At 41.8% G+C, this 24,261-nt stretch overlaps 1 protein-coding gene across 2 annotated transcripts in view; it reads left to right on the forward strand.

Moving 5' to 3' along the window:
- The first annotated feature begins 894 nt into the window (after nt 1–894).
- CYBRD1 (cytochrome b reductase 1) overlaps nt 895–24,261 on the forward strand; it is a 34,891-nt gene continuing 11,524 nt past the window's right edge. Inside the window, exons 1-3 of one of the 2 annotated variants that reach the window (XM_086358042.1) lie at nt 895–1,155; nt 17,937–18,145; nt 19,356–19,941. In XM_086358042.1, coding sequence (XP_086214168.1) covers nt 963–1,155; nt 17,937–18,145; nt 19,356–19,490 — 537 coding nt within the window. In that variant the 5' untranslated portion in view covers nt 895–962 and the 3' untranslated portion in view covers nt 19,491–19,941. Of the gene's footprint in view, nt 1,156–17,936; nt 18,146–19,355; nt 19,942–24,261 lie in introns of those variants that run through there. The other variant, XM_086358031.1, reaches the window with a different exon arrangement.

The raw sequence follows: 24,261 nt of genomic DNA on the forward strand, positions 1-24,261 counted from the left end.
GGACCACTACCAGTGCGTGACACTTCTACTTCCTTGCCTAAAACCTGTCTTTTCCATCGAAAATCACGCCCATACACCTCTTACACATTCTAAGGGCTTTCACAATGGCAACAAGACAATATGGTAAACAATTAATTCTTTGGAGATGAGCCACAGGAGGAGCTAGAAGTTAAGGTTCCCAAATGCATTCTGGGAGACCTTGCAGCCACAGCTCTGCCTTCTTCAACAGGAATGATAATTCTGTCGCTTTTCTTGTCCAGTGGAGAAGGGTGAACTGAGTGTTGGAAAGAGGGCAGGGAGTGAGTAAGCTCAGGCCACCAAGATGAGGCTTTCGTCCAAATATGTTTGAACAGGTGGCACTTTTAAGATGCATTTTTATCACATATGGGGAAGTCGAGAGTCCAAGAGGTGTCTGCTTTCTCTGTTAGGTGCTCACTGCCAGTAGTTTTCTTGCTAGATGAGACCAGGTATACACTGTCTCACAGGTTCCTCCTTGGCATCAAAGACAGCCAGTCCTCTAGGTCTGCAGCTTAGGAGGCTTCGTAAGTCAAAATCACACACACAAAGCCACCCGACGGACCCCTCTCTTCTGTTAACCGATTGTGCACACCACTGCCTTACTCAGCCTCCTCTCAGAGAAGGAAGAGACACGGGAAAAGTTAAAGTGGTGGGTGTGGAAACTTCTGGACTCTTGCTCTCAACAACTAACCAGATCGGTTACTCGAGCTCTCGGCAAGCGCAGACACCGACCACGAGATCCCCAGGGTGGGGCTAGTTTCTGAGCTAAGGGCCAGCTGCCCCCGCCCCGAGGCCCCGCATCCCAGGCAGGCCCGCGACAAAGCCCCTCCCCGGGGCGGAGACAGCTCCTAAAAGTCGACGCCGCGTCCCGCCGCAGGCCAGTACCCAGGGGCCGCCGCCTCGCCGAGTTCCTTCGCCGCCACCGCGCGGAGTATGGGGCGTTGATGGCCATGGAGGGCTACAGGGGCTTCTTGGCGCTGCTGGTGTCGGCGCTGCTCGTCGGCTTCCTGTCTGTGATCTTCACCCTCATCTGGGTCCTCCACCACCGAGAGGGGCTCGGCTGGGACGGGACCGCGCTCGAGTTTAACTGGCACCCGGTGCTCGTGGTCACCGGCTTCGTCTTCATCCTGGGCATCGGTACTGGCACCTCCTGGGAGGCGGCGGGGGAGGAGGGGCCGAGGTTCCCGACCCAGTTCCAACCGAGTGAGGCTGGGCGAGGGAAGGGGTGAAGGAGTAGCGGGGGCCAGGGAGCCGAGTCGGCAGCGCAGAGGGAGGTGGCTGGTCCGGCGCCCGGGGGCCGCGGGCCGGGCGGACTTGGGCGAGCGCGGGAGTCGCGGCGGTGGGGCGGGGCGCGCGAGACTCGGGTTCGCTGGAAGACGCGTAGCTGGGTCAACCGACCCGGCTAGGTTAACTTTACTGCGAGTGGCTGGGACGCTACACCAGACTCCACCAAGCTTGGGAGCAGGGGGGAGATGCAGGAGCGCGGTGCGGCCAGGCAGCCCGCGAGCCCCCCGAAAATCACCCCCTGTGGCACCAACCCTGCGCAATCAGGGGCGCGGAGATCTCTTTAGTCTAGGCCTGTCGTTGAACTTGTTTTGAGACTGCGGGTTAGGAGAGGAAGGCAACGGTGGTGGGGCGGGGGCGAATGGAGTGGGGAGAATTGGCCTCTTGTCTCATCTTCTCTAATTTTCTCTAAAGCCCTGAGCGAAGGGGAGGCCCGTCAGCGGGTGGCCTCACGAGTGAGTGAAGGAAGCATCAACTCTGGTTTCACTCCTAGAGCGTTAAACTCAGTCGAGCCCAAGAAGCTGCCAGGATTCAAAACGGTGTTTCGCTGCATCTCCAGGTTACTGGACAGTCTTGAGCCCGACTTGTTTTTGCGGCTGCAGACTGGCGAAAGTTCCCCTGCGGGGCTTCCTGTTGGGCACTGGCCCGGATCATGGGGCCAGAGATGCCCGCAGGGGTTCCGTGGCCGCCTGGCTGAGTGAGAGAGATGCTTATGCTTGGGACTTCTTTGGGGTTTGCTGCCCGATCTGCGTTCTCTCGGATGAGCCTGGCACGGAGGGGGGACTCAGTGGATGGTTGTTTTTGTTTTGAGCTATAATTGACATATTCGTTTCAGGTGTGTAACATGATTATAGATGGAAATACCTATTACTAATTAACATCCATCACCTCACATAGTTACAATTTTTTCCCCTTTGAGATGGGATGAGAACTAGATCTCATCTCACTTAGCATTTAGAACATTGCTAAAGAATATAGTCTCTGTAGCATTGTTCAGATCTACAATATATTATTATTACTTGTCACCACTGTTCTGCTACATTACATCCCTTTAGAACTGGAGGGCTGTACCTTTTGACCACCTTCACTGTTTCCCCGCCTACCTCCTCTCTCGTCAGTGGCAGATCTTCTTATCTTTGTGCATGTGCTGACAGCTTTCTTTTCTTTGAGCTGTTGTTGAGCTGGAGGAACCTCTAGCTAGTGCTGCAAGCGCCATTTATTTGTAACCACTTTCCAAAAAGTGAAGTCAAGGCCTTGGCAGAGAAAGCATTTAGAAAAAGGCAGGAGTAGTGGACTGGGGTTGTATCATAGAGAAGAAAGGAGAGGAGAGGAAAGGACTGGGAAACAGATGCCCACCAGCTGAAACCACTAGCCTTGCCTCTGAGCAGGCTGCCTTTTCTCCACCAGTATTTAACTTTCCCCAAACAAACAAGAGATCAAAAAAGCACCGACCTCATTCCTAAAGAAAAGATTTTTGTTTCCGATTAAAACTTGGGCAGCAGCCTTGGCCAGTGTGGCTGGATAGTGGCATGTTCCCACTCTGGGAGGTAGAGGAAGCTGCTGCCAGTGTCCAGCTATGGAGACTTCCCTGGTGTGAGATTGGCATCCACCCCGGTGTGAATACCACTGGACGGCTGAGTCGTTCGTTGCGTAAGTCTCAAGTTATTTTGCCACTAAACTAAAATGAGAAAAACATACTCGAGTTCCAAAGTCACTGTTGGCAGAAGCACTATTTCCTTCCTGGTGGAGCCCTCAAGTTTGGCTGGAGCTGTCAAAATCTTCTGTTTGCTCAAAGCAGTAGAAACACTCTTCATCTCTTCCAACCCAGTCCTCTGAGCAGCACCTAATACTAAGAAACTTTACCGAGGGGCTACAAGATCTTCTCATAATTTAAGGTAATGGAAACAGGTGATAATACTTGTTTCTTGACTTCTAAAAAGGAGATGGCCTATCGTTTATTGAGTGCCTCTGTGCACCCACTCAGGGCATTAATTCACAGATATAGAGAAGCGTAAACTGAGGCATGGAGCAGCTAAGTAAGTTGCCTGTAGAAGTACTATACATGTTTTCAGTGGTTTTATTTTCAAGTTTCATTTCTCTACTCTTAAGGCAATATGCTTATTCTCTGTAAAATACCCTTTTTAGAGAAGCAAAAAGCTTCATCTAAAAAACACTTTGAAACTCTTCATGATGGAGTCCATCACAGTTTTCCTAAAAGAATTTATAGTTTGTCTAAACTTTGGGCTTTTAAAAGTCTGTTTACATTCACTTTGCAGCAAAAATATGAACATGGATATTTTGGAAATTTTCATCTGCTGCCTTCATTTAAGCATAACTGCTGTATTTGTATTAGTTTTGGAATGTTTGTCCTATCAACATTACCCATCCTGTTTACTATTTGGATTCCAGGCATGCAAAACACTTTAATCAAATGACACATTTATTTTTTATTTTTAAAATGTATTCTATTGAAGTATAGTTGACTTAAAATGTTGTGTTAATTTCTACTCTACAGCAAAATGATTCAGTAATACATATATACATTATTTTTCACATTCTTTTCCATGGTTTATCACAGGATGTTGAATATATCCTGTGCTATACAGTAGGACCTTATTGTCTATCCATTCTATATGTAATAGTTTGCATTTGCTAATCCCAAACTCCCAATCCATCCCTCCCCACCCTCTGCCCCTTGGCAGCCACAAGTCCGTTCTCTATGTAGATGACACATTTAATTGACATGAATGTAAACTTTCTCATACGTATAGGCACATACATAGACCTCATGAATTCTTGCAAGTTTTGGCCCACCTGCACTTCCTCACATCCCGCAGTAGAAAGCCTCCAGTAGAATGAGTAGGAGTAAAGAGTTGACCTTATAGATGGGGGGTGGGGGGGGACAGGGGACACACGTGTTATAGACCATCCGTGTTATAAAAGCCTTTTGTACTGTGTGTAATTGCTTCAAGGAGCAAATTTTTAGGCTATGTTGTTTCAGATCTCTAATAGTGAACATGATGTAATTGAGTTCTGTGATGCACACATGTTTAGAGATGAGAAAAGGGAAAGTCTCTCAGTCATGTCCGACTCTTTGCGACCCCTATACAGTCCATGGAATTCTCCAGGCCAGAATACTGGAGTGGGTAGCCTTTCCCTTCTCCAGGGGATCTTCCCAACCCAGGGAGCTAACCCAGGTCTCCCACATTGCAGGCGGATTCTTTACCAGCTGAGTCACAAGGGAAGCCCAAGAGATTAGAGAAATGCTTCACAAATGCAGAGAGCAAACAATATTTAAAACTGTATGAGAACTGGTATATGTCCTTTGAAATACTGTAAGAAGTAAGCTCTGAAGAAAGCAAGGGTAATACAAAAGTTACAAAATAAATGTCTGTGTATGTCTTTTGGAAAATATACGTGTTCTAAAATAAAGTATAACAGACTATAGGATATTTAAAGCTGAAATAAAATTTTAAACTTGTAGGAAATCTAGCAAACATGAATGAGGAAGTTTCAAAGAGACCTTTAGAAGAGCTTTGTGCTTCTCTGAAAGGAATGTTTCCCATGAAATAAGTATACTGCCAGGAAATCAGAGGAACAAAACTTGAAAAGGCCACAGAAAAGACTGAAACAAATAAATGCTCTCAAAGTAGCTGTTGACCTTCTAAAAGGTTCAGCAAGGTGGAAAGTGTTTTTTAGAAACAGGTAGAAAATTCAGGTATATAAACGTAGTGAAAAGTCTCAGCAACCCTATACTCCCTAGTTTGTCATGTGTAGAACTCTTTTGACTATATAAACTGAGGGAAGAGAAATTCAATAGTGTAATGATCTCAGGTTGGTTTTGTGAGAGACTATAACTTCATTTAAGTCACATTTAAAAGACTAACAAGACGAAATTGAGTGGTTCTTAAAAGGCAAGTGCGATATCTATTAACGTACCTAAAAGTGACCAAATTCCAAGACCACTTAAATATATTTGGAAAGGCTCTTGGGGTAAAACCTGGCAGAGAGTGGAGAAAGTGCCTCAGATACCTATTCCAAAACCAGCCTTTGGAACACCATAGATAATAAAGCCTATCACTCATAAAGAAACGGGGCTTTTTACAAAGCATAAATATTCAAGACAACCCCAAACACATTTTTCTTTTTTGTTAAAAATAAGTGCATACAGATCTCTTTGTGATGTAACTAATAAAAGTGTTTCAGACATGAGTATTTCACTGTTGTGTCCCCAGTGTCTAGAATAACACCTAGAACTGGCACAAAGTAGGCCAATAAATAGCTGTTGAATGATGGTTCTCAGTACCATTGTTAATTGTAACAATGCACTTTTACAGCCACTCATTTGTGGAGATAGTAATGCATTGTTGGGTGTGTGCGTGCAGTCATGTTCGACTCTTTGAGACCCCATGGACTGTAGCCTGCCAGGCTCCTCTGTCTGTGGGATTTTCCAGGCAAGAATACTGGAGCAGGTTGCCATTTACTACTCCAGGGGATCTTCCCAAGCCTGGGATCGAACCCTCGACACAGTCTCTTGTGTCCCCTGCATTGGCAGGCAGGTTCTTCACCACTGCACCACCTGGGAATTCAGGGATAGTAATAGTAGCATCTAAAGAAGTGCCCACCTTTCTTCTCAGTGATCCTGCTGTTTATAGCTGGTTTGGAAGCACCGATTAAGTCAGCCTTGGGGGAGAATGGGCATGATGGTGTATTGGAATTGCATCTCTACTGTAAAGGCCTTGAGCTTATTGGAGTGTTACTGCCTGCACCTCTTCACTCCAGCAGGTCTCCCTTTTTCCTTGTGCATCAAGTTCCCACCCCATTGGATCATTTCCAATGTGTTATAATGTCTTTTATCTTAAAAAACAACCATACTCTTGACCCCTTACTCCCCTTTCAGCTACTGCCTAAAATCCCTGCTTGCCTTATCACAGAACTTTTAGAAATACTTGTCAATACCTGCAGTCTCCAGTTCCTCTCCTCCTATTGTCTCTTGACCCCACTCCAATCAGGCTTCCTCTCTACTGCTGCACCAAAATTGCTCTTAACATAACCAATTGCCTCCACATTGCTAATTCCAGCCATCATCAATTCTCAGTCCTCATCTTGCTTGACCAAAAAGCAACATTTGGCGCAACTGACCCACTATTCCTCCTTGGGACACTTCTTCACTTGGGCTTCCAGGATCCCTGACTCTCTTGGCTCTTCTCTCCTCACTGCCTACTCCTTTTCGTGTCCTTTGCTGGCTCCTCCTCATCTCCCTGATCCATTAAGGTTAGAGAGCCTGAGCTTCAGTTTTCTGACCAATTCTCCTCTCCTGATCCACTCAGAATCTTGGTCATCTCATTTAGTCTTGTGGCTTTAAACACCATGTATCCCCCTGAATCCTCCTATATTTATGTTCACCTGGACCTCTCCCCTGAACTCCAGACTCAAATATCCATCTACTCAAACTCTCAACTTGTATGTCAAATAGACATGTCCAAATCTCAACTCTCCGTCTTCCTCATACCCCCCCAAACTTCTCCTCCTATAGGCTTCCCCATCTCATTAAATGGCAACTTCATCCTTCCAGATGTATGTTCATGTCAGAACTATATAGTCATCCTTGATGCCTCTGCTTCTTCCATACTTCTCATCCAGCCCATATGAAATCATATAAATTCCAAATTCAAAATATAATATTAACCAAATTCTGACCACTGACTATTTTCTCCCTCCCTCCCTACTTCTCTTCCTCCCTTCTTTCTTCCATTTGAATGTAAGCTCCCTTGTCTGTCTTCTTCACTGCTGTATCCATGGTGGGCAGAAAATTACCTAACATGTAATTGGCATTCAATAAATATTCACTAAATTAATGAAAATTTGGCCAGTCCTTTAAACTGGGGGTCATAGATACAAGGATGGCATATAAAGTGAATATGTGAAGTGGGTTGGGTGTGTAGCACCCACCAGAATGTCTTCCTGGCTTTAAACATTCAAACACACAAATTCCTGGTCTACACTGGACACCAGTCTATGCAGGAGGAATGTAGGACAGGAACCGGAGTTTGCTGTCACGGCAGTGACAGGTGCTCCTTAGTGGGCATCCTCGCAGCGTAAATCCCTCCATCAGCTCTCCTGTCCCCAGGTGACTGTCCAGACATCAGGAGATGAGATCTCCATTGATGGGATTGGGGCTTAAGGTCCCATGGCCCGCATGGGACCTTAAGATTTACTGAACCGAAATCTCTTGTAAATGCTCTATGGACCTGGTTTCTAGTGCCCCTGAAAACAATACATGGTGAGTTGAACAGTGACTTCCAAAAAACATGTTCAAGTCCTAATCTCAGTGACCTCTGAAGGGGCTTAGCATCTTTGCAGATGTAATAGTTTTATATAATTTTGTTTTTTACTCATCTTTGGCTGTGCTGAGTCTTCGTTACTGTGTAGGCTTTTCTCTAGCTGTGGCGAGTGGGGGTCTATGCTCCAGCGGCGGTGCATGGGTTTCTCACTGCGGTGGCTTCTCCTTGCGGAGCACGGGCTGCAGGGCACAGGCTCAGTAACCGTGGCACATGGACTTAGTTGCTCCATGGCATGTGGCATCTTCTCGGATCAGGGATCAAAGCATTAGCAGGGGATTCTTTACCACTGAGCCACCAGGGAAGCCCTTTGCAGACGTAATTAAGGATCTTAAGATTAGGTCAGCCCGGGTTTAGGATGGGCCCTAAACCCAATAACTGGTGTCCTTTTAAGAGAAAAGAGAAGGAAATTTGAGGCACAGACACACAGAGGGGAGGGTCTTGTAAAAATGGAGGCAGAGATTGGAGTCATCTGTGGACAAGTCAGGGGAGCACCAAGAATTGCCAGCAGCTACCAGAAGCTAAGAGGGAGGAATGGAATGGATTCTCAGAGCCTCCTGAAGGAACCAGTCTTGCCAGCAACTTGATCTTAGACTTCTGGCCTCCAGAATTGTGAGGGAATACATTTCTGTTTGAAGTCTCTCAGTTTTTGGTCCTTTGTTACGGCAGCCCTAGGAAACCAATACTGGATATGGCAGTTACACTGCACTCCGGGAAGCCCAAAGCATGGCATTTTCTTCAGGTATTTGTAGACTTTTCATTGTTCTTCTCAGTCCAGACACAGTTTACCAACCAGGGGTCCATTTTATTATGAGCAGTGTTGCCTAATAACACTCGGGAGAAGCCACTGTGTTTACGAGCACAGTTAACCAAAGTTCAGATGCTTGGCCACAGGGTATAGGTACGGGCTTTGTGTGAGGGGTAGGAACTGCAGGGAACTAGAGATGGCCTCCTCCTGGCGAAATAGAAAGCTCTTAGCTCCAGCAGGTTGGGGCAATGTGGGGATCCTCTCAGAGGTCAGAGCTTCTCATTATCCAAGAGAATCCAGATTAAAAAAAAAAAAAACTGGTTCAGTCTAAAAGTAAACCAGCCACAAAACCAAAACCTCCACATCATCATGCTAATCAAACAAAACACTTCTGTGGACCAAATCCAGCCTCTATCTTCCAGTGACCTCTAGAGTTTTCTGTCTTGCCTTAGTGGGCTTTTCAACATTTCCCTTAAAAAGTAGAACAATCTTCCCTTTTAAGAAATATAGACCAGATATCTTTGTTATAACTTTTTTTCCTATAGAAACTTTCTTAAAAAATCAGAACAGGCTTCAAAATGGTTGCAGACTTCAGCTGTACCTTTCTAAGTCTGTTTATTCATTCATTCAATTTCTTCACATATTATCCTATTTATTTAACTAGCATACAATATTTAAGCACTTCAGTTCAGTTCAGTCGCTCAGTCGTGTCCGACTCTTTTCGACCCCATGAATCACAGCACGCCAGGCCTCCCTGTCCATCACCAACTCCCGAGTTCACTGACACTCACGTCCATCGAGTCAGTGATGCCATCCAGCCATCTCATCCTCTGTCGTCCGCTTCTCCTCCTGCCCCCAATCCCTCCCAGCATCAGAGTCTTTTCCAATGAGTCAACTCTTCGCACGAGGTGGCCAAAGTACTGGAGTGTCAGCTTTAGCATCATTCCTTCCAAAGAAATCCCAGGGCTGATCTCCTTCAGAATGGACTGCTTGGATCTCCTTGCAGTCCAAGGGACTCTCTAGAGTCTTCTCCAACACCACAGTTCAAAAGCATCAATTCTTCAGCGCTCAGCCTTCTTCACAGTCCAACTCTCACATCCATACATGACCACAGGAAAAACCATAGCCTTGACTAGACGAACCTTTGTTGGCAAAGTAATGTCTCTGCTTTTGAATATGCTATCTAGGTTGGTCATAACCTTCCTTCCAAGGAGTAAGCATCTTTTAATTTCCTGGCTGCAGTCACCATCTGCAGTGACTTTGGAGCCCAGAAAAATAAAGTCTGACACTGTTTCCACTGTTTCCCCATCTATTTCCCATGAAGTGGTGGGACAGGATGCCATGATCTTCGTTTTCTGAATGTTGAGCTTTAAGCCAACTTTTTCACTCTCCACTTTCACTTTCATCAATAGGCTTTTGAGTTCCTCTTCACTTTCTGCCATAAGGGTGGTGTCATCTGCATATCTGAAGTTATTGATATTTCTCCCAGCAATCTTGATTCAAGCTTGTGCTTCTTGCAGCCCAGCGTTTCTCATGATGTACTCTGCATATAAGTTAAATAAACAGAGTGACAATATACAGCCTTGACGAACTCCTTTTCCTATTTGGAACCAGTCTGTTGTTCCATGTCCAGTTCTAACTGTTGCTTCCTGACCTGCATACAGATTTCTCAAGAGGCAGATCAGGTGTTCTGGTATTCCCATCTCTTTCAGAATTTTCCACAGTTTATTGTGATCCACACAAAGGCTTTGGCATAGTCAATAAAGCCAAAATAGATGTTTTTCTGGAACTCTCTTGCTTTTTCCATGATCCAGAGGATGTTGGCAATTTGATCTCTGGTTCTTCTGCCTTTTCTAAAACCAGCTTGAACATCAGGAAGTTTGCGGTTCACATATTACTGAAGCCTGGCTTGGAGAATTTTGAGCATTTCTTTGCTAGTGTGTGAGATGAGTGCAATTGTGCGGTAGTTTGAGAATTCTTTGGCATTGCGTTTCTTTGGGATTGGAATGAAAACTGACCTTTTCCAGTCCTGTGCCACTGCTGAGTTTTCCAAATCTGCTGGCATATTGAGTGCAGCACTTTCACAGCATCATCTTTGAGGATTTGAAATAGCTCCACTGGAATGCCATCACCTCCACTACTGTATGCCAGACACTGTGTAAAACAAATGAGTAAGATGTAGTCCTATCTCCACCTGAGCCCTAAATATTTAGAGCTGTCTAGGACTTGAAGTTCAGCTCCTAATTTTAGAGGTCAAATGCCTGACCAGGGTTAAATTTACCACCAGTGATATCAGCTAACTGCTACTGCCAAGTCGCTTCAGTCGTATCTGACTCTGTATGGCCCCATAGACGGCAGCCACCAGGCTCCCCCGTCCCTGGGATTCTCCAGGCAAGAACACTGGAGTGGGTTGCCATTTCCTTCTCCAATGCATGAAAGTGAAAGTGAAGTCGCTCAGTCATGTCCGACTCTTAGCGACCCCATGGACTGCAGCCTACTAGGCTTCTCCATCCATGGATTTTCCAGGCAAAGTACTGGAGTGGGGTGCCATCGCCTTCTCCACAGTGATATCAGAGCCAATACTATTTCTAATCTGTTATAATATTGATTGAGGCACAAGAAAATATAGCGAAAATATGGCTGGTGTTGTTAACAATGCAAGTTTTCTGAATATTTGTAAATGTCTAGCCAATTAATTGAATTTTTCTCTTTTCATACACTATTTGGTACCCAGAAGATACCTTTGTGAGGATTTTAGTCACTTCAGAGAGATGCTTCTAGCACCAAGATGCTAAAACAAATCTTCCAAATCGCTCAGATCACTTCCTTCATTCTGATTCTCCAGAGGTTTTCAGTTTCATGACATTCATGCTGTGAGACAGTCTGAGTACACAGGCATGTTTCAGAGCTCAGGTTCGCCCTGATAGTTGCTGTAGGAATCTTTTCAGGAAGCATACTTAAAGGGGGTTCTCTGCTTGTACATTTAAACTTGAGGTCCTTTGGGTTGAGTCTGCTACATTCTGGGGTACACAGGGAAATAAATTATAAATTTTAATAGTCCTGTTCGGAACATTCTACCAAGGAGGTCAAAATAATACTTTATTCAAAAAGTTAAGAAAAGTGTGATGGGCACACCATATTTAAGCAGAGTTTATAAAGGTCTTCAATTTCCAGTGTACTTCACTTTTAATAACTTATTTTGTGGTTCACTTAAAGCTTATCTAAAGCTATTAAGTGGGTCCAAGGGCAGAATACTTTTTACTGATTTGAAAGGACCATTTGGTTTAATATGAGCTAACACTTGGGTCAGCAGTTAGATCTGACTACCTTTCCTGGAGAAGGAAATGGCAACCCACTCCAGTATTCTTGCCTGGAAAATCCCATGGACAAAGGAGCCTGGCAGGCTCCAGTCCATGGGTTCTCAAAGAGTCAGACACGATTGAGCATATACACACAACACTTGGGTCAGCGGTTGAAGTTTTAATTTGTGCATTTTAAAAGAGAATCTGCTCGTTTTCTGGGAAATAATAAATTACTGTACTTTATTAAGATTTATATATTCAACACATACTTATTGAATTTCTGCTATGTGCTAGGCTCTGTGAGCTCTTTGCTAAATGCTGGGATCTGACCGTGACCTAGACAGATGTGCTCCTATCTTCATAAATCACAAGATTTAAAGAAAGAAGAACTAGAGTCAAATTGTTTTCTATGTATGGGGACATTTCTCTCCCTCCAAGTGCCCTTCTCCCCACATTCACTTTGACAAATTCTACATTTGCATTGTTTGCTACAAGACAAATTTGTGTATGTGGATAGTTTTGTAATGGTATATGGATGGAAAGCTGGTGTCAAACCAGAGATTACATCTTGGAGAATTTGTATTTCACATATCCCTGAGTTGATTATGCTGCTTAGGAACTGAGAAGATTTCTAATACGTAAATACAACTCAAGTTACTGCGTTTCCCTCTTCATTGTTGAAAAAATAATTGTACACAGGTCTTCCTCCCTCCCTCCCTCCTTGCCTGCCTGCCTTCCCTCCTTCCTTTTCAAGTTTATCACAACAGCATGTTCCACCATCAGCCAGCCTGGGTGGGAGGGGTGTTTGGGGGAGAATGGATACATGTATATGTATGACTGAGTCCCTTCACTGTTCACCTGAAATTACCACAACGTTGTTAATCAGCTATACACCAATACAAAATAAAAAGTTTAAAGTTAAAAAAAATTTTAAACGTATTTTTCACATACATGTGTTCATGTTTCCCCTTCTTTTCTTGCCCCAAATGGTTTTGCCATCTCAGACCTGTAACAGAAAACCCTTGTTTCAGTCACAAGTAGCTGTCTGATAGCATTTCCCCTCCTCATGAGCTTCTGAGAACTTTTTCTTCCTTCTCACTGAACCTCAGGAATGGTGTCTAGGTAAGTGCCAAGCCAGAGAAGCAAGAAATATTTAAATTCCACTCTACAGGCAGTTTTTACTGCTGTTGAAAAAAGCTTCTTGTTGAAGAAATGTGGTTGATTTGTTAAGGTTGCCCTTTCTCCTGAAGTTCACCATATTTGGGTTATTTATGCATTTTAAAAGGCACATAAACACATTATGCAAATGCATCACTTTGGAGTTATCCTCCATTTATCCAGAGAGCATTTGAAACTTAGCTACCGTGCAGAACTTCTCTATCACCAGGACAGGTGCTGAAAACTCCATGCCTGCCTCCTATGAGAGAGCCACTGAGGTTTCCACAAGCTTCCTACTTAGAAGGTGAGACTAATTGCCTATTAGGTTTGCAGGCTTACAGAAATTTTATTCATGAACTCTTTCAACCATACAGAAACTAATATAACAGATCCCCATGTAGTCACCATCCATATTTAAAGATGTTAAAAGAGTTTTGCCATCCTAAAAATTTATCAACTAGAACTTAAAGCTGGTAGGAATAATAGATAGTGCAGGCTGATGAGAGGAGAGGTTGGAGGCAGGCACCCTAACCTGGGCAAGAAACTAAAAGAGGAAATAGAAAATTCTAAAACTAGACTCAAGGACTAGAGAAAACAAAAACGTAATTATCTGGGCCCACTTGGATCAGAGGTAAGTACCTCTCCTGCTTCAAAGTAATAGGACAGTATGTTTTACTGATAACCCCAAACCATCAATAAAAGATTAGATTGTGTCCCACTCATGCTATTGCTAGAGAAGGAAAGCTAGTGGGCAAAATCATTTGGGTAAATGTGAAAAGTTTAAAAATCAAGTTTTGACACTCAAAGAGGGTAGACTTTCAGTTTTGTGAAAAATTTGACACATTTTTCTGGGGTTCTTGCAGTATGGAGAAGAGTGAAAGTTCTTTACTGGGAACATAGTTGTCTTTGAATTTTGGACATTTTTCAGGTACTTTTTGTTCAAGAACCACATACATGCAGAAAAGTACCTAAATCATAAGGGACGTGTTTTCATCGCATGAGCACACTCAAGCTCGCATCATGAGACAACATTCCAGGCACCCCAGAATCCCCCTGGTAACCCTTGAACTCTCCTCATCCTTGATAACTATTCCTGATTTCTAACATCTGAGCTTAGTTTTGATTTTGGAAATTTTGGGTATAATATGACCCAGATTAGGGAGGAAAAGCTGTCGTGATTCATGACTCATAATTTGCTTTTCAGGGAAACAGCCTGAGTATTTCCCTTATGCATGTGGATTCATCCATTCAAGCCCTGCAATCTAAGAGTCCTTCCCCTGGGTGGTGCCTGGAGGATATGATGCTGACGATGATGATGATGCTGGTGATAGCAATGATATTAATTTAAAAACACAATGATATTGAACAAACTACTTCACCTCTCTGTGCCTCCACTTCCTCCTCTGTGTAGCGGTAATAATAACTATGCCTTCCTCACAGAGTTGAGTTGATCATTATAATGAAAACAAGTAGAGCACTTAGTATGGTGCCTACTACCTTACAAGAGCTCGGTTTCGTGTGTATGTGTGTGTGTGTGTGCCCTCGTATTTCTGCCCTGAAAGACATTGAAGTAGGATGACAAAGGATGTTGAACTAACTTTTATTTTTTTAATTTCATTTATTTATTTTTTTTGGCCATGCCATACAGCTTGTGGGATCTCAGTTCCCTGACCAAGGATTGAACCTGGGCCACAACAGTAAAAGCCTGGAATCCTAACCACTACACCACCAGGGAACTTCCTGAACTAGCTTTTAAAAGCATACCTTTTGGGAATTCCCTGGGGGACCAGTGGCCAGAACTTGGTGCTTTCACCGTCAGGCCTGGGTTCAATCCCTGGTTGGGGAACTAGGATCCTGGAAGCTACAGGGCAAAGCACCCCCTAAACATATACCTTTCAAGGTGTTGTATTAAATGGCTTGAAAAGATTTATTGACTATAGAAATGATTACCTGTAAAGTTTCTATGTCCTCAAGGAAATATTGATATAATCAATCAAATTTATAAGATAGCCATATATGCACTAAAATGAGTAGGTAGTCAACCTTCAGAATTTGGATTAGATAAAAGGAATCTGTCCTAACTGTGGTGCCTGCCTCTCAAATGTTAGAAAGGAACCAAAGAATAGGAAGATTGACATCTTGTGCTGAAAGCTTTAAAGTGCCTGAATTCACATCTATTAATATCTTTGTAGGTTTTTTGTGTTTCTGCCTGAAAATGGACAAGATAATCTTTTACCTTTTATGATCCAATTAAGTTTCTTATACTCAAAATATAAATGTCTTTGAAGGGAAAAGGCAGCAGCTTGCGCTGCTGCTTCTTTTCTGGAATTAAGAAATTTATGTGACCCATTGCTAATATAATGGGACCTATTTCCAAGAGAGTATTCTTTAAACTTTTCAACCTGCCATACGTTTCCAGATATTTAAATTTTCCCTGAAATGAACATAAGGAGTGGGATGAGGGTAGGTTGGGGCAGGATATTACCTTCCAAACAAAATTAATTGCATGCTGGATAGGGTGGCCATATAATCTATTGATTAAGCCAGGTTGAAAATCAGATTATTAGCAGGAGCCCAGAAATCCCTCGTGCATTCCTTTCTGGTTGCTATACCCCTTCTTCACAAGGGCAGCCACTATCTTGACTCTTCAATTTTTTAAATCTTTTATTTATTTTTTAAAAGTATATGGCAATTAATTAATTAATTAGGTTTTGGCCACCTGGGGTCTTAGTTCCCTGACCAGGAATCAAACCCATGTCCCTTGCATTGGAAGCATGGAGAGTCTTAACCACTAAATTGCCAGAGAAGTTCCTGTCTTGATTTTTCTTATTGCAAAGATGAGTGTTGCCTATTTTTATATTTCATATCAATTGAATCATACAGTGTGTATTTATTTATGTCTAGTTTCTTGGCATTGACATTATAGATTGATCCATATCATTGAGTGAAGTTCTAGTTTTATTTTTTTATTTTTATTTTATTTTATTTTTTTAAGTTCTAGTTTTAGATCATTCATGCCATGGTATGAATATATCACAATTTATTTATTCAGTCTCTTAATGATGAACATTTGGGAATTTCCCAGGTTTTGGCCACAACAAATAGTGCTATAATACTACTCTTAATACATGTCTTTTGGTGAATATATGTATATATTTCTTTGGGGCATATGCCCAGGAGTAGAATTAATATATCATAATGGCTCAGTGGTAAAGAACCCACCTGTCAATGCAGGAGACATGGGTTTGATGCCTGGGTTGGGAAGATTTCCCTGGAGAAAGAAATGGCAACCTACTCCAGTATTGTTGCCTGGGAAATCCCATGGACAGGGGAGCCTGGTGGACTACCATCCGTGGGGTTGCAAAAGAGTTAGACATGACTCCAGTTCAGTTCAGTTCAGTCGCTCAGTCGTGTCCAACTCTTTGCGACCCCATGAATCGCAGCACGCCAGGCCTCCCTGTCTATCACCAACTCCTGGACTTCACTCAGACTCATGTCCATTGAGTCAGTGATGCCATCCAGCCATCTCATCCTCTGTCGTCCCCTTCTCCTCCTGCCCCCAATCCCTCCCAGCATCAGAGTCTTTTCCAATGAGTCAATTTGCATGAGGTGGCCAAAGTACTGGAGTTTCAGCTTTAGCATCATTCCTTCCAAAGAAATCCCAGGGCTGATCTCCTTCAGAATGGACTGGTTGGATCTCCTTGCAGTCCAAGGGACTCTCAAGAGTCTTCTCCAACACCACAGTTCAAAAGCATCAATTCTTCGGCGCTCAGCCTTCACAGTCCAACTCTCGCATCCATACATGACCACAGGAAAAAGCATAGCCTTGACTTGACGGACCTTTGTTGGCAAAGTAATGTCTCTGCTTTTGAATATGCTATCTAGGTTGGTCATAACTTTCCTTCCAAGGAGTAAGCGTCTTTTAATTTCATGGCTGCAGTCACCATCTGCAGTCATTTTGGAGCCCAGAAAAATAAAGTCTGACACTGTTTCCACTGTTTCCCCATCTATTTCCCATGAAGTGATGGGACTGGATGCCATGATCTTCGTTTTCTGAATGTTGAGCTTTACGCCAACTTTTTCACTCTCCACTTTCACTTTCATCAGGAGACTTTTGAGTTCCTCTTCACTTTCTGCCGTAAGGGTGGTGTTATCTGCATATCTGAGGTTATTGATATTTCTCCTGGCAATCTTGATTCCAGCTTGTGTTTCTTCCAGTTCAATGTTTCTCATGATGTACTCTGCATATAAGTTAAATAAGCAGGGAGACAATATACAGCCTTGAGCAACTAAATAACAACAAAAGGTATGCATAAGTTTAGCTTAAGTAGATACTGCTAGTTTTCCCAAGTGTTTGTTCTCCTTTAAACTCTCAGCAGCAGAGCATGAGAGTTTTGTTGTTTCATAGCCTCTCCAGTACTCAGTATTTTCCGTGTTCAGCCATTCAGACGTGTGATAGAGGTATTCTCATTTCTCTGTTGATCAACGAAGTTGATATCTTAATTATGCTTACTCATCACTTGGATATACTCTTTTATGAAATACTTAGAAATACTCTTTCGTCTATTTAAATCTTTGCGCTTATTTTTTCTATTCTTTAGCCTGTCTTTTTCTTGTCAAATTAAGGCACTTATATGAAGAAACCAGACCATAAGATTAGGAATTTAGTTTGGGACATGTTGAGTTTGAGATATTTGAGAGGCATCTATGTAGAGATGTCAAGAAGCCATTGGAATATGTAGGTCTGGAGTTCAGAAGAAAGTTCTGGGCTGGAGATGAGAATTTTGGAGTCCCAACCATGGAGGTAGCATTTTAGTGAGAGACTGAATGAGATCACCCACAGAGAGAGGAAAAAATCCTAAGACTGAGCCTGAGAGGCATCAAGGTTCATTCGTAAGTTGGGAGTAAAGAAGATGCCAGCAAAGAGCTTAAGAAGGAACCACTGAGAGGCAGGGAAGAGAGGAGAAGCCAAAGTTAACAGAAAAGGGTTTCATAGAAGGGAGTGTTCACTGCGTCAAAATATTCATCTTGTGTTGGTTAAAAGAACAGCAACACTACATTCTGTGCCCTTTTTTCTCTCTTCAGCCATCATTGTATACAGACTGCCATGGACTTGGAAATGCAGCAAGCTCCTGATGAAATCCATCCATGCAGGGCTAAACACTGTTGCTGCCATTCTTGCAATTATTTCTCTGGTGGCTGTTTTTGATTTCCACAATGCCAAGAAGATCCCCAATATGTACAGTCTGCACAGCTGGGTTGGACTGACAGCTGTCATTCTCTACATTTTACAGGTCAGTATCTCAGTGTATTTCTAAACAAGATACAAAAAGTTAAACAATTCAGATACTGTCGATGTTTTCTGTTTTTCATAGTTTCTTGGAAGTCATTTCATTTCCACTAGTCATCATTCAGTTTGTTTCCATTGTAAGTATTTTCCCTTGAGGGGGCACCAGAATTCAGTTTTGAGCATGATTGTGAGGTTTTAAATATGGACATATGTATGTTGAGAAAGTGCCATCTCTTCATTTCGAGGCTGCCATCGTTCGCACTCTAAATTCCATGTGCTGGATGAACTAGCACAGGCAAGAGCTCGATATTTCTTCCCCACATTCCCTGTCATTTCTATAAGTTTATGAGTAAAGAGATGAATTTTTACATCTTTGTTAGATTTTGAAGGCTCAGTGATTTTTTAATTTTCATTTCACTCATTAAATGTCTTTATTTATTAAAAACACATACTCTTGAGAGCACTATTTTTAAACATGTTAAGGGAGTGAGATAGGAATTTGGCTGTTCAAGGTCACAAAAGTAAAGGTTAATTTTTTAAGGTTTTGGTGTTAACCATTTTGTTGAAAAATCTTTGTAAACTATGTCAATTCATTTCCCTTCCTTAGTACATATATCCAACTCCTGATTGGGACATCATTGTGAACTTACTTTCCTGTGGATATAGGAGAAGAAATGGGAGTGAGTTTGTAAAGCCTCAAGGCATATCTTAGAATATATGAATGTATGACCTTTTTAAATAGGGATCTCTTAGAAGACATTTGTTTGTCATTTTTCTTCTTCTTAAGTAAGGATTTTAAAGCCTTAAGTCTTCTTTAATTTTAACTAAATAGAAGTTGCTAGCTATACGGACACTATTAATTATTTAATTTGGATTAGCATGCCAGGAGATAAGGATCAGGGGATTGAAAGGTGCCAGACAAGAGGGGAGCATGGGGAAAATCCTATATCAAACATGATCTTCCTGATCAAGAAGGAACAAGGAAAAGATGCCATACTGGATGGCCGAGCCGAGCCCAGATCTCCTGCCCTCAAAGTTGATTTTCCCTCAGTGTTCTCATCTGGAAGACAGTGTCCTCCTCTGCTGCAGCCAGTGGGCCCTTTCCCTTCAGAGTAGGATGGTACGAGCAGGGGACATCCCTCAGTTGCTTTGGGGGTCCCCTTGGCCTACTAGCATCTTTTCGGGACTTTCTCAGCTCGCTGTTCTGCTTTCAGCTGTCGGTTCCCCTCACTTTGCCTCACCTCCTGTGGGCCACACCAGGACGCAGTAAAGGAGAGCCAGAGCGCATTCTGCAGATACCACTGTGCATTAAGCAGACAGCATTCTGCTTACCTCCTGTAACCCCTTAAGTGAGATAACCTTTACGGTCACTGAGGAAGAACAGGTGGCAGAGCTAGGACTCAGGTCCTGGTCTTGCCAATCCTGAGCCCTCCCCACTTGCTTCTGCTGCCTCCGCAACATCCCCATCATCACTCACCTGTGTTTGAGCATCCTCGGTGGAGGGCCGTGTCTCTGAGAAGCCGAATGGAAACCACCCACCCCAACTCTGTGTAGCTTCCCTGTGAGAGGGTTCTGTGCTTCTGAGTACAAAGTTAAAATGGATTAGATGAAATGCCTTTACTAAGTTAGTTATACACCAAAGCATTCTCTGAACACTTGCAAAGATGTATCAGAATGTTAATGCTGATGATCTCTATGGGGCTGTGTTCTAGTTGATTATTTTTCTTTTCACTTTCTGCATCTTCTAAATATAGATGCATTTCTTGTATAACAATAAAAAGCTTTTAAAATGAAAACAAAGTTTCTTACACTAGATCTTTTAAACTGGAATTTCTGAAAACTAATTTTATGCTGTGCTCTATATCTTAATATGTAAGATTAGGAAATATACATTGGAGAAGGCAATGGCAACCCACTCCAGTACTCTTGCCTGGAGAATCCCAGGGATGGGGGAGCCTGGTGGGCTGCCGTCTATGGGGTTGCACAGAGTCAGACACGACTGAAGTGACTTAGCAGCAGCAGCAAGAAATATATCGGAATTAGCAAAAAAGAGAATATTTATTCTAAAATTTTGGGGTCTTAGATAAAATGGTTCTCAGAGGAATATAGGCTTAAATGTGTTTATTTATTGGAAAGAAAAACTTAAAATATATAAATGAAGTATTCACTTAAGAAAATAAAAGATTGTTTATATCTCAGTAAAACAAGGGAAAAAAAGGAAATAAAAAAGAACAGCAAAATATACAAGGAATAGTAAAGACCCCCTCCCTCCCATCCAAAAAAAATCTGTGAACAATTGTATTATTTTCTGTTGTTGCCGTAACAATTTACCACAAACATGGGGGCTTAAAACAATACAAATATATTACCTCACAGTTTCTGCACATCAGAAATCCATGTTGGCTTGGCTGGTTTCTCTGCTCAGGGTCTCACAAGGCCAAAGTCAAGGTGTTAGCTGGCCTGGGCTTTTTATAGAAAGACTCTAGGGTAGAATCAACTTGCAAAATAGGTCAGGTTGTTGGCAGAATCTAGTTCCTTGTGCTTGTAAGACTGAGGTGCTAGTCTTTCACTGGCTATTAGCTCAGGGCTGTTCCTAGCTTCTCACTCTGTTCCTTGCACATGGCCCCCCTCCATCAAACTGGCTTGGAATCTCTCTGACTTCTCCCTCTTTCTCCTCTTCATCTCTTCTTCCTCCAGCCAAAGTTCTCTGCTTTTGAAAGGGTTTATGTGATTAGATTGGGCTGCCCATATAATCCAGGGTTTTTCCCCAATCAGAAGCATCCATAACCTTAATTACATCAGGAAAGTGTCTTTTGCTACTATAATGTATTCATAGCTTGCAGGGATTAAGTTGTAGACATCTTTGGGAAAAGGCATGATTTAGCCTATCAGAACCATAAATTTAAAAAAAAATAGAAGAAATTATAGATAAAATGAAAAGCTGGTTCTTTAAAACAAGTAGAATAAAATAAAAGTGCACGTGTGCAAATTGCTTCAGTTGTGTCCAAGTCTTCGCGACTATAGACTGTAGCCCACCAGGCTTCTCTGTCCATCGTGTTCTCCAGGCAAGAATACTGGAGTGGGTTGCCATGTCCTCCTCCAGGGGATCTTTCCAACCCAGGGATTGAACCCATATCTCCTACGTCTACTGCATTGGTAGGTGTGTTCTTTACCACTAGCACCACCTAGGAAGCCCAGGATAAAAATAGATAAACCACTGCAAATCTGATTGAGAAAAAGCATAATATACACATCATTCAGAATTTTAAAAATATAATCACAGATACAAATAATATTTTAAAATTAGGACAGTTTATTAAATTTTAATAATATGGTAATATTCTTTAAAATCTTAAAGAAAAAATGATTATTTTCTTGCCAAGTATAAACTAACAAGTTGACCCAAGAGGAATTAGAAAACCTAAGCAGACCAATAACATTATAAGCAATTCGTCAGGTCATTTGAAATCTATCATTTAAAAAAGACATTAGGAGAAGGCAATGGTAACCCACTCCAGTACTGTTGCCTGGAAAATCCCATGGGCAGAGGAGCCTGGTAGGCTGCAGTCCATAGGGTCGCTAAGAGTCAGACACAACTGAGCGACTTCACTTTCACTTTGCACTTTCATGCATTGGAGACGGAAATGGCAACCCACTCCAGTGTTCTTGCCTGGAGAATCTGAGGGACAGGGGAGCCTGGTGGGCTGCTGTCTATGGGGTCGCACAGAGTCGGACACGACTGAAGTGACTTAGCAGCTTAGCAGTTCCAGATTGTTTTATACTTTGACCTACAAGGAACTAATACTTTAAACCAATCCAGTACACTGGGAGGAAACAAGCTCTTCTTCAACGTGGCCCCATTGTGTACTGCATACTTCATATCTAAGGAGGCAGCTTTAGTAATAAACACCTTTACCAACATCTAACAGCAAACATAAGCTTAAACTCTGAAATACTGAAGACATTTCCATTAAAAAATAAAACACTGATGTTTGCAACCTTTGTATTCAATTTCATTTTAGAGGTTTTAGCTAATGTACAGCTAATGAAAAAAATACATATAAATAATACAAAATTTGTGACCCTTTTTCCTGTTTTCAGATCATATGATATCTAGAAATCCAAGAGATGACTAAATTATGAAAGAATTTGGAAAAGTATCTGGTAAAAGATAGCCAACAGAATCCAATGACTTTTCCCTATACTACAAATAACCACTTAGAATAGGAAGTAGAATCCTGTAAATTTTACAGTGCAGTACTATAAAATTCTACCAAAAACCAGAAAATATGGTATGAAGAGAGGAATACCATGCTGCTGAGAGAGAAAAATTAATATAGAAACATTCTTCCTTCTTCAACTGTATTTTTATTATAATTTTAAACCCAATGAGAATTTTAAACTTTATGCAAAAGAATAAGTGCCCAAGGATAACCAAGAAAATTTTGAAGTGCAGGGAGACCTGCTTTATTCAAAACAAGGTATTCCCACAGGAATAAACAAAATATATTCATGGCCAGAACACAGAAGACAGACAGTATATATAATAACTTTTTCTATGACATTATAGTATTTTAATTTACCAGGGAAAGAATGCTTATTTAATCAATGTTATCATCATAACTGACTGCCCATTTGAAGGAAACCAAACAAAAAGACTATGTATATCACACAAAAGAAAAAAAAGATACCAGATACAGTAGATTAAAGATATGGATATAAAAAAATCCAAAATCAAAAGAGAAAAAGAAAATTAAAAAGCATGTAATCTGTATAATACTGAGGTAGGGCAGGCTATAAGGTTGACAAGAAATCTAGAAGGAAAAGAAAGACATATATGGGTACATAAATTTTTTAAAAATTATTTTCATCTCTTAATATCTTTGGGGGATTGGTTCCAGGACCCTCTCAGATACCAAATTCCAAAGATACTCAAGCTTCTTGTAAAAATTGGTGTGGTATTTGCATACAGGACTTGCCTGGTGGCTCAGATGGTAAAGAATCAGCCTGCAATGAGGAAGACCTGGGTTTGATCCCTAGGCTGGGAAGATCCCTTGCAGGAGGGCATGGCAACCCACTCCAGTATTCTTGCCTGGAGAATCCCCATGGACAGAAGAGCCTGGTGGGCTACAGTCCATGGAGTTGCAAAGAGTGGGACTCGACTGAGTGACTAAGCACATATTTGCATATAACCTATATGCATTCTCCCATATACTTTAAATCATCTGTAGATTACTTACAATACCTAATACAATGTAAATGCTATGTGAATACAATGTAAATCCTATATAAATATTTCCTGGTCTATGGCAAATTCATGTTTTGCTTTTCGGAACTTTCTGCAGTTATTTTTCTGAACATTTTTTTTTTTTATCTCTGGTTGGTGGAATTTATGGATTCTGAACCTGGGGCTATAGAGGACTGTTTGTATATGTGACCAAAGATAATAAATCACCAGGAACTGCTCAAGGAGATATGGGGAGTAATCTTGTTATGTGTTAAGGCTTAATGTGTTTAATATACAAAACAACTCCTAAAAATCAATAATTAAAAAGTCAACCTAATAGAATTATGAACAAAAGATTTGGACAGTTCAGATAAGAAAGAATTAAATCACCAATGAGCATATGAGAAAATGTCCAACCTCACTAAGAAATTAGAGAAATGTAAGTTAAAATAACAATAAAATGTAATTTTCCTCCCATGGAATAGACAGAACAATAATGATATCCATTGCTGGCATAGAGGTGAGAGGTAAGGGTACGCTCCTACACTGCTTATGGAAAAGTGAATTGCCACCAAATTAGGGAAGTAGTTTGTTAATATCTATTATTTTTTTTTAAAATATATATATACTTTTACACAACATTGTAACATATATACTTACTCTTTAACCTAGCAGTCCCACATTTGGGGAGATCAGAAATAAAATGCTGTCACAAAAGGAACTCTAAAAAAGGATTTTTAGTGCAGCAGTGCTTGCAGGAAATGGGAAGCAAACTAAATGACCATCAATAAGAACCTGTGGTAAATCTGTTGAATATGACACAGCTATTACAAAGAATGTAGTTCTGTCTAGTGTGTGATATGTATGCATGCTCAGTTGTATCTCTTTGTGAC

The sequence above is a fragment of the Bos grunniens genome, chromosome 2 (assembly GCF_055505025.1).
Source record: "Bos grunniens cultivar Pamir isolate PY7600 chromosome 2, Bosgru_T2T1.0, whole genome shotgun sequence".
NCBI lineage: Eukaryota > Metazoa > Chordata > Mammalia > Artiodactyla > Bovidae > Bos > Bos grunniens.